The sequence below is a fragment of the Callithrix jacchus genome, chromosome X (genome assembly GCF_049354715.1).
Source record: "Callithrix jacchus isolate 240 chromosome X, calJac240_pri, whole genome shotgun sequence".
Taxonomy (NCBI): Eukaryota; Metazoa; Chordata; class Mammalia; order Primates; family Cebidae; genus Callithrix; species Callithrix jacchus.
Genome location: NC_133524.1, coordinates 8,319,685 through 8,331,144, shown reverse-complemented (window position 1 = coordinate 8,331,144; position 11,460 = coordinate 8,319,685). Strand labels below are relative to the sequence as shown.

The following is an 11,460-nucleotide window of genomic DNA, read 5'->3' as shown; positions in this document are numbered from 1 at the left end:
TCATCTACTTGGATCATACTGGACAGCCGAACCCATCAAACATGATTGGAATGGTGGAGTACAGAGAGAATACAGAAGATGACGAGAAAACTACATGTGTAAGTCCATTTTCAAGCAGACTTGTGTGTGCAGGGGTAATTTTCTGCAATGAAGGGAGAGGAGTAGGAGTGCTGAGTAAACCCAATACTAAACCTTTGCTATATGAGCTTTTAAGTACTGGAATTTCTCAAAGGTCCTTCCTTAACCTCCTGTCTTCTCACTGTATACTCTACCTAAGCAACTTAATTATACCCATGACATCAATAAATCAATCACCATCTGTACTAGTCAGCATGCTTCAGAGAAACAGAATCAACTTGAGTATTAGAATACATATATACATATGCATATATGTGTGTATATACAAATACATATATGTGTATATACATTATATGTGTATATATTATGTAATATTACATGTGTATTATATATATACATATACATAATATGTGTTTATTATATAGTATTTGTATGTAGATATATACATGTATATATAGTAATATGCATATATAAGTATATATACATATATAGTAATATATATATAAGAATATATACATATATAGTAATATACATAAGTATATATACATATATTATATATTTGTATATATAGTAATATATGTATATATACATACATTATACATACAAATAATATACATACACATATATACATATATATACACACACATACATCTCTCATTTTATCTAATTTTTTTCATCTTTACCAACACCACTGTTATGCAAGGTATCATAATCTCTACTTCTGGATTACTGTGACAGTCTTCTAACTGCTCTTAATCTCTCTAGTGTGAGCGCTTAAGGAGTGGCCAAGGTTCTCAGTGTATCTTAAAAAAAACTGTGCAAGACACCACTTCCTTCCTTTTCTCTCCAGATGCATCATGTGTTATGTCTCCATCTTGCAATGCCCAGAACCCCATCCTGATCCTCTGAGTTCTGACTACAGTAACATTCTCTCAGTCCCTCAACCATCTATGCACCTTCCACTCAAGAGTGCTACCTGGACAACTGACATCATTCTTTCCCCAAGCCTCATTCCCACTGGCCTGATTGCCAAATGTCAATTCATCAGAGAAACCTTTTCTGAACCCCAAGACCTAGCAGGTCATCTCACAGCATGTGATGTGTTTTAAAGGCAGGCAGATTTTTGTGATGGTTTGATTAGTATCAGAGTCCCCCACTATCTTGGAGGTTCCCTAAGGGCAGGGTCTTTGTTGTTTAGTTTCATTCAAACAGCAAGTACTTTAAAAATATTTAATGAGTTTTAAACATATTTTTATTTGTTTTAATCTCATGTTTTAAAAATTCCATTGCAAGTTGCTACCAAGCAGAGTATCTTTTGATTCTAACATTGTTCATTTACTCTTCTTTTGTCACCATCTCTGTCAATGAAATTGAACATGGATTTGATATAATTGGGCAATTGCTCTGTTTTTATTATTTAAATAAAAAATCCTTTCATTCAAGTAAATACAGGCCTTCAGTTAACTCAGTTTTTGCTAACCCCTACTGCTGCATTTTTCTCAGTAACTCTTAAGTGAGAATCATGGTAGCATCACCAATCCCTTTATGAAAAGCAAGGACGTTCTTATGACTAGTAAGAGGTTGGTGCAAAGTAATTGACATTTGAGAGAAATGGCAAAAACCGCACTTACTTTTACACCAATGTAATAAAAAGCAATTTATAAAACAGCCATAACAATATATGCAAAAAATTGTCATTTAAATATTTACTGTTATATATTGAAACATAACCTGGATATTTTCCAGATTTGGTTTCAAAACAACAAAAATAAAATGTAACTATCACATGAACCCATTTTCATCTTTTCCAACTCTTGCCCTCTACAGATTCAATCACATGGCTTAAATATTGACCTCTAAACTAGTCAGCCACTTTATCAGATTTACCTTTACAACTTAGGAAATAACTAGTCTTCAAAATAAATATAAATAAAATAAAATAAAAGAAAGTTTCCAATGATGTTCTTGGAGCAACTAAGTCTTCTCATTCTGTCTGCACGGGTCTTTTCTATAAGTTCAGTAGCATTTCTGTTGTAGAACAGGCGCAAATGCTTTGAATCGTCACAACCACTCACTTCCATCAAACTTAGCAGAGTGGAGCATATTCATAGAGAAAAAACATAGTTGTCTGGTTCTGATTAACGGTGCAGTTTTAGAATACATGTGCCATCATATATGCACAAACAAGGCATGGGTAAGAGCAGTTATACAATAAGATACAATAATTATATCTAGGGCTAACTTCTATACAGTGGAAATTCTGCATAACAAAGAGTTCTTCCAAAAATGTACCCAGGCACAGGCATAAATACACTGTACAAATTCTTCACATTTAACCTGGATATAATAAAATTTGAAGATGACCAACAGAATTATGTATTCCTTTGTTATTTAAATATCTGAACGTGTAATATTTCCTGGTCAGTTTCAGGTAAAAAAACTATACTAATAATGTGTTGTAAATATGACATAATGACCTGAGAAAAAACTGTGGCATATTTTAATAAAAGTTTCTATTTACAATGCTAATCCATTAACACTGAAGTGTTTGGCTCCAAAAATTCAGGATCTTTTATTGCTGAAGGGTAATCATTACAGGGGAAAATCATGACACCCAGTGGCCAGAGACTTTCAATGCTGCATAAATTCTTGTGTCCTCTGTTCTTTATCACACTCATAATTTATTGATAAACTAAGTCACTAATGTATTAAAATATGTATGACTGAAATAGGTAATGTGTTCATGAATGCTTTTATATTTTCATATGCATACATTAAAATTATTTCTGTAATTTGAAAACTGCAGATGCTACTGTGGTTTGTGTGGATATGTGGCGCCTGCCTCAACATAACCATATGAACATATTTCTTAAACACATATACTCATTTACAAAGAATCTCCTATTCTATACTTATGATAAGAACACATTCTGCGCTAGCCCATGTTTTTTCCTTTTAAGAAAAACGCTCAAAGGAAAATAAAATGAATTATTTTACTTGTTGAGCTAATAATGAATATGGATCTTATTTATATCAATATATTAAGCAGGACATTGCATGATAAGAAGGAGGTCTTTACGACAGGTAAGTTTATTTATATCTGTGCTGCTTCCCTTTCATTTGCCAATTTTACTTATTTCCCTCGTTTATTTAATTACTATTATAAACCTGCGAATGTATATTAGTGGTGAAAGATAAGTTCAATTTCCAACCTTGTCACATAATTAATTTGTAACTTTCAGCAAGTTCTTTAAGCTCCTGAAATTTAAGTATCTTTATGTTAAATGAGATTTTTCTTTATTTGAAATATAAAAAAGGTTCCAACCTATTCCCTTTGAAGATTATCTACACTATGGATATACATTTATATATCCATAAAATGGGTAGCACTGAGATTGCAGGTGGTTTTTTTTTTTTTTTAATTTTCACACTAGGTCTTACTCTGCCATCCAGGCTGGAGTGCAATGGCATGGCAATAACTCACTGCAGCTTCGACTTCCTGGGCCCAAGCAACACTCCAGCCTTAGCCCACCAAGAAGCTGGGAGCAAAGATGTGTGTGTCTACCCGCAGGTTGTGATTTTTTTTTTTTTTTTTTGTAGAGAAGGGATCTCACTGTGTTGTCCAGGCTGGTCTCAAACTCCTAGCTTCAAGCAGTCCTTCAATATGTTGATGACCTATTTATTTGAAGTTTAACCAAAAATGCCTCAGACCTAAATACTATTACAACTCTTCAGACATTGGCCCTTTGAGGTTATAAAGTCTCTCCTTCCAAAGCTCAAATCTTCTCTCAAGAGGTTCAATTCTTGGGACTAACATTAATCCTAGGGTCCAAGGGTCTCTGAGAAGACCGCAAGAATCTTATCCTAAACATGGGCATTTCATCCACTAAACATCAGTTGTAGTCTTTTCTGGGAATGGTAGGTTTCTGTCACATTTGGATAACCCAGTTTGGACTTACAGAAAAACCTCTTTATGAGGTACTACAAGGACCAGGGGGAAGAACTCTTAAGTTAGAGTCTTGAAATGGACAATGTTCCAAAAACCCTCAAGCAATAACTCACCACCACCTCCACCTTGGCCTTGCCAGATCTTAGAAAACCTCTTTATTTGTTTGTACTTTAGAGAATGGGTATAGCCCTTGGAGTCCTCACTCAGCCACTGGGATCCTCCCACAATTAGTTACTTGTCAAAAACCCTGACCCAGTGGCATGAGGATGGATGCCATGCCTCTGAGTGCTAGTATATGTAGCTCTCCTGATTGTGGAGGCCTCTGAGCTAACTCTGGACTAAGAAATAACTGTCTACGCCCCGCATCAAGTAACAAATGTCCTAAACTCAAAGACCTTTCACTGGATCTCAGATAGCCATATGAGGAAATTTCCAACACTCCTTCAGGCACCAGAAATGAGTATTAGGCCCTGCCAACCCTTAATCCTCCCACCCTGTTACCAGACCCAAATGTGGAGGGACCACTTAAACATTCTTGCTTGGAAACCATAGAACTAACCTGTAATGTTAGACCAGATCTCCAGGATACTCCCCTTATAGATCCAGAGGCCACATGATAAACAGATGGCAGTAGCTTTATGATAGGTGGAACCCAACTATCAGGGTATGCTACTGTTAACCTAACTGAAGTAAAAGAATCTGGACCTCTGCCAGGAAATACTACCTCAGCCCAAAACACTGAGCTCCTTGCTCTTACCCCTGCCTTACAATTAGGGGCAGGCATGAGGCTTAATATTTACACAGATTCGGCCTATTTGCTTCATGTAGTACATGCCCATGCAGCCATGTGGCAGGAAAGAGGACATTTAATGGCCTGAAATACTTCAATTAAACATTCCTGAAATCATGGCCTTATTGGAGGCAGTTATGCTTCCTACACAGGTAGCTATCATTCACTGCAAAGCCTATCAGAGAAGCAATGATGAAATCTCTATTGAAAACAACTGGCTGAGACATAAGTAAAAGTGGCTGCCAGGCCACCACTTCAGGCTGTCTTTTTCCCAGCCTAACTCCCCTGTCTCTACAGGATCCACAGAAAAATGCCAAAACGCTCTAGAAAGACGTTTCATCCATACCTCAGGAGGCTGGCTAAAAACTCCTGGTAGCAAACCGATGCTCTCAGAAGTCTTACAATGGAAGTTTCTAAATAGCATATAACAATGAACTCATCTAGGGAATGAGGCCCTCCATGACGTAATGAAGTCGCTGTTCTTCAGCACGGGGATAGTCCAAGGTCGACAGGCCAGCACACAGGTATGTCCCACCTGCTGCCAAATAAACCCAAAGGGAGCACACAAACCTCCCAAACCATAGGCTGCCTTTTAATTTTGTTGACTGTCAACTGTGCAGAAGCTTTTAGTTTCCAGACTGCTCACCTGCGCTACATATTTCAGCCTTCCAGACCGCCACATTGTGTGAATGTGTGAGACAATTCCTTACAGTAAACCGTATCATATACATAATATCATTCAGAAACAAATATCATATGATAGTAAATAGATGTTTATGATGTATATTACACACACACACACACACACACACACACACACACACAATACCCTGTTGGGTTAGTTTCTCCTTCTCTGAGGAACCCAGCTTGATACAGATAGGCAGCAGAGAGAGTGTGTTTGCTGAGCTTGACCCCCTGAAGCCAGTGCTTTAAACCATGAGAATGAAACATTTAGGGGCACTCTGTGGGCACTGGGATAAGAAAGGGAAATGGATAAGTTCTTTCACAGCATCCAAGAGGTGAATGGTCCTCGAGGATCAGCAGACGAATGTGTAGGAGAGAGAGATGATTGCCATCTTCACATAGCCTTACACCTGTCCCAGTTAGCATGGAGGAGGTTGACGTAGGTCGTACAGAAACTGGGTAATGATGGAAGGTGGGAGGGAACAGAATGTACCACTGAATGGGGGGGTCCTGGGGAAACATCTGGAGGAAACACTCTCCCGTGCTACGTGATCTGCCAAAATTGAACATGGGGAGGTGAAGTGGGGTGACATGTCAGTTGGGAACCATCTTTAGGAGTGCTAACCATAATCTCCCTTTCTCAAATCACAACATCCTGCCTTCCTCATCAAATGCCACCCCACCTCCACACTTCTTCAGCCAAGTCCTGATGGTGCTGTGTGACGTCTAAGCCCGTCCTTCCCGCCCAGGGCTACCATTGGCCGGGTGGCGGCATGCTGACCATTCAAAGCTCAGGGACGTGGTCGCCGCATTGTCCTGGGATCCCGGGAGGGGCACGTACACGTAGAGCAGGCAGCCTGACGTTGACATTGGAGACGTTGATTTGAGCAAGATGGCGCCAAAGAGGAGAGCCTCGGGAGCGCCGGCCACGGCCAGGGAGACGCGGAAGAGTAAGTCTTCCTCTGAGGCGAAACCCAGTACCCCGAAGAAAGTGAGCGACCCACCTGAGCGCCTCCTCTTCTTCCCCTTGAATCCTTCCTCAAGATTCCTGCCCTGTCCTCACCTGGCACAACCCCCAGCCCGGCCCTCACCGCTTCTCAGGAACCGTCCCTGTTCCCAGCCTCCTCCATCCTCTCCCCTGACCCGGACAGAGCCCCACTGTGATCTCCCTGTTGCCCTTCCAGATGCCCAAGGAGGGCAAGAGAGGAAAAGCAGGTCCGGGACAGAGAGGCAGGAAGAAACATGCCACTGGGAAAAAGATGGCAGCCGTGGGAGCCCCTGAGGCAGGGAGTGGGCCAGCAACACCCGGGCCCAGCAAGCCGCCGAGCCAGGAGCTTCCTTCGTGCCAAGTGCCTGTGATGGAGGAGCCAGTGAGCGAGCCCGACCCACTGAGCCAGGAGACCCAGCTGGAGGATCCACTGAACCAGGAGACCCAGCTGGAGGAGCCACTGAGTGACGTAATCACCATCTCCAGCTCGTCGGATCCACCGAGTGACGTGATCACCACCTCCACCGAGTGACGTGATCAACATCTCCACCTCGTCGGATCCACCGAGTGACGTGATCAACATCTCCACCTCGTCCGTCAGCGACTAAGTTCAGGCCCAGTCGCCAGGAGACCTCAGAGATCTCACCAGTGCGGGGGGGCGGGGTGCCCCCTTGCTAATGTCAATAAATCCAATGTGTTGCAAAATGATCCCAGTGACTGTGTTCTCTGATGGTGGGGAGGGAGGAAGAGCTGTTGTGCGGGGAGGAAGGGAGAAAGACAGAGGTGTTGTGTGGGGAGGAAGGGAGGGAGACAGAGATGGTGTGTGGGGGTGGACGGAGGGAGGGAGAGAGATGTGGTGGATGGGGGAGGGAGGGTGGGAGGTAGAGGTGGTGTGCGGTGGGGGGATAGGGAGGGAGGGAAAAAGAGGTGGTGTGTGAGAAGAGAGAAAGGAAAGAAGGAATGAATGAGTAGTATGTGGGAAGGAAGTGATGTGGGGTCCTGTGGGGTTAATGTCAGAGGGACAGGTCACAGACAGACAGGAGGATAAGGATTGTGTCATGGCTGAGCACTGGAGACAAATTTCCCCTTCACAGGATGACTTCACTTCTTGTGAGGTTTCTTTCTTCATGCAATGTTGCTAGCTCATACACCAACTACCAAGAACTGTATTCTTCCTACTTAGGTTTCATTGTTAAAATACCTTTTCATTTATAGAAACGGATGAAAGAATCGTTTCCATTGTCTTTCCTTTCAGTGTCACCTAATACAATTAAGAAGAAAAATTCAAAGTAGAGCAAAACCTATCTACTTGGATAAAGCCTTTTTATGTTTGCAACTGAGCAGACAGAAGGTACATTTTATATTGCCATACATTCGAAATATACAGGTCTTTTCTACATAGAGAATTTACTATATACAGATATGTAAATATACATGTAAATAAATTATACAATTATATTTACTATATACAAACATAAATTATACATATTTATATATAAGATATATAAATATGCAAATATGGATTACATATTTCTATAAAAAATATATGTTAGAAATACACATGTATTTTCTATATATACTAGAACCTACTGTATATTTATACATTAATATAAGTATTTTTATATTTATATATATAGATTACCTACAGAAATATCTATATATAAATATATATTTACATTGATGTATGATATGTAACCATTTATTTTAGAAAGTAAGTTTCTATGATTGTTGAAGCATGATTCACAGGCAAAAAGAGAAAGGAAATTATCACTTTAAGAAGAATAAAGAACAAAATTGTCATGATATAATACCCAGTTGTCAATAATTTCAATGAGAGAGTAATATAGAATGTGAGAGAATTTATGGAAAAGACCTGTGCATTTCTAATTTGTATTTATGTAATCTATATTATATAAATACACAGGTCTTTTCTATATATAGTAGAACTTACTACTGTATTCCCAATGTGTGTGTGTGTGTGCGTGTGTGTGTATATATATATACATAAAATCTATATTTTTATATATTCATATAAATACACAGGTTTTTATATAAACACAGATGTCTTTATACAGAAAAGACCCGTGTATTTCTAATGTGTGTATATAATTTATATTTATCCCTATGCATTTACATATATAATATCTATATATGTTTATATATGTATTTTTATATATTTATATTTATATAGGTAGATTTCATATATAGATGTTATATATAAATATATTCTATATAAATATATACGAATATAAAATATATAAATATAAATATGTATTTTATTTATAGTGAATATTCTGTATGTAATTATTTATTTTAGAAGGTAAGGTGTATTCTTGGAGCATGGTTCTCAGGCAAAAGGAGAAGGAAATTACCATTTTATGGAGAATAGTACAAAATTATCATGAGTTAATTTCCAGTTGTTAATAATTACACAAACAGAATAACTTATGCCATTTAGTCTTATAATGAATAGCACGTTAAACTTTAATGTGATTATGAAAATATGAATTTTCATATAATAAAGGTTTGAGGTGTAAAGCACTGACTTTACAGGCAGTTTTCATTTGTTACACAGATTGTTCCTACAGCTTTAAAGATGCTAAAATTAATGGTGGCTTGAAGAGCTGGCAGCATCTTTTGAGAAACAATAAATGAATTCTGTTGCATCCCTCTCCTTGGTGCTGTCAGGACTTCACTTCATTAGCTTAGGAAGGGATTTCAGAGCTTTGCATGTTGAACTTGTAGCTGCCTCCTACGGAACCCTATGAAACCTAGGACGCTGTACCACAGAAACAGGGCCTTGCCCCATGTCCTGAACACCATCATTTTGTGGAATATTTCTTTTGTATTTCATATATGGACATACCATATAAGGACGAGCATGCTTGGTATAATTCAAAGCCTGTGTATTTGCAAGGCTGTATTGACCCTGAACAATAACAATTTGTATGTTATGGACGGGAAACAAGTCGGAATGAAAAGCTCCTGCTGTCTTTTAGGAAAGCCTATTGGCCGTGGGTGTATGTCTCTTTCCAAAGGTAGGTTGGTGAACTTTCTGCTACAGTTTTTCCATAATGACAGCATAAAAACTGCAATAAACAGAGTCTTGTCAGTGGTCACTTTGGGGTTTGGTGTATATTAGGGAGCACGTTAGCAGTGTGTTTCAAAATTACATTCAAGAATCACTTTCATGCACCTTATTTTAATGCCATGTTTTCATTCAAGCTCTGCAATCAAAACAGTCTGTGATGATTCTTTTGGCATTTAAAACATTATCTATGGGTCTTACACCGTGTTTTTTTCGTCACCTGATGGCAGTTGGAGCTTCAACTGCTATTTGCTGGAAACCCATCCTGACTAGCTTTTTCCCTGGGGCTTCATGTTTTATTGTGATTATTGGCTGACTTATGTTTCAGGCATTTTCAGCTTTGGGAAGTTACTATGATTTTGAAATTATAGATATAAAATGTCACTGAATTTATTTTCACAGGCTGTTTTAATTCATTATGGATAATAAGTGGTTTACTCAGAAATCAACAATTTCATAATCTGTTAATTTTTTGGAACATTCATAAATACATCTTCATTTAAGTCTTCCTTTATGCTACATGTTATATACACAGTTAAGTCAGCTAATAAGAGTTTTAAATATCTTCCGTCCTTCTCCGACTACCCACAAGCTCAGGCTTAAAATAAACAGTGGAAAGAGTAAAGATCCAAAATAATAAACCCGCAAAGCTGCAGTTGACTTTTATAATAAAATAGTAGATATCAAACTTCCTCACATTTATAGGTAAATCCTCCTGTGTCCTTAAACGGAGGATCCCCTTGACGACAATCATGAACAACAGTTAATCTTGACGTTCTCAGCTGTCAAGGACAGTCGGTGGGAAAATTTGGGAAGACCTTGTATGTATTAAACAGCTAAGCATGAGATGATGAATACATACATATGTCTCTTTCTCATTAGACCGCAGGAAAGAGGACACGTGGCAGGAAGGCCCATGTTGATTCCCCTTACCATGCAGCTTTGCTGCTGCGGACTCCTGAGAACTTTCCCACCTTTGCTCATTCCCAGCCTAGATTCCCATGTGTACGGATTGATTTTAGCCCCATGAGTATTCTAGGTGGGACACAGAATTGCTCTCAAAAAACACTTTGGAATTGATAAATGACAGGAAAAGCTTAACTCGATGGCTGGGTGCCAGAGGGAAGGCCTTCCACTGTTTTGAACACTGATACTAAGCTCTAGAATAACTGCAGCTGCAGCCTATAGGACGTGGGCATGTGTCAGGCAGGCTGTAAAATGGTCCCCATGCATGACCTCATTTCTCCCTCACATCACCCCTATGTATTGATCAGGGCTCTCGAGAGACACCACCAACAGGGTATCAGCAAAAATGGACGAGAGGAGATTTATTAGGGACAATGGAGGGTAAAAAGTCTCAGGACAGGCTTTCTGCAAGCTGGAGCCCCTGGGATGCCAGGAGTGTGACTCAGTTCACATCCAAAAGCCTCAGAACCAGGGAAGTGGATGGTGTAACTCTCAGTATGAAAAGAGCCTGCAGTTGTGGTGTCCACGGGCAGGAAAAGAAGAGTCCCAGCTCCAGGAGAGAAAGGGAGGAAAGCGCCTTTCCTCTGCCCTGTTTCTTCTATCTGGGCCTCAGAGAATTGGATGGGGCCTGTCTCTACTAAAGGCATCTTCCTCATTCTGTCCACCAGCTCACACCAATCTTCCTGAGAATACCTGCAGGCTCACTCAGAAACAATGCTTTACCAATTCCTGATGTATTCCTTAAAGCAGCCACATTGACACCTGAATTTAACCATCACACCCTGTAAAATGGGTACTATCCCCACTGGACAAATGAGACAGACACTTTGGGTACCTTTCTTATAGTGCTTACAGGTTATAGAGTCAGAATTAAAACTCAAGTCTGCAAAGATCAAATGCAAACGCCACCCTCTTAA

At 39.5% G+C, this 11,460-nt stretch overlaps 1 protein-coding gene across 1 annotated transcript; it reads left to right on the top strand.

Annotated features, from left to right (window-relative positions):
• Positions 1-6,381: 6,381 nt before the first annotated feature.
• Positions 6,382-7,171, top strand: LOC144581178 (uncharacterized). The gene is made up of 2 exons (XM_078363879.1): positions 6,382-6,492; positions 6,686-7,171. Exons 1-2 carry the CDS (start codon positions 6,394-6,396, stop codon positions 7,019-7,021), a joined length of 435 nt encoding a protein of 144 aa, XP_078220005.1. The 5' UTR covers positions 6,382-6,393; the 3' UTR covers positions 7,022-7,171.
• The last annotated feature ends 4,289 nt before the right edge of the window (positions 7,172-11,460 follow it).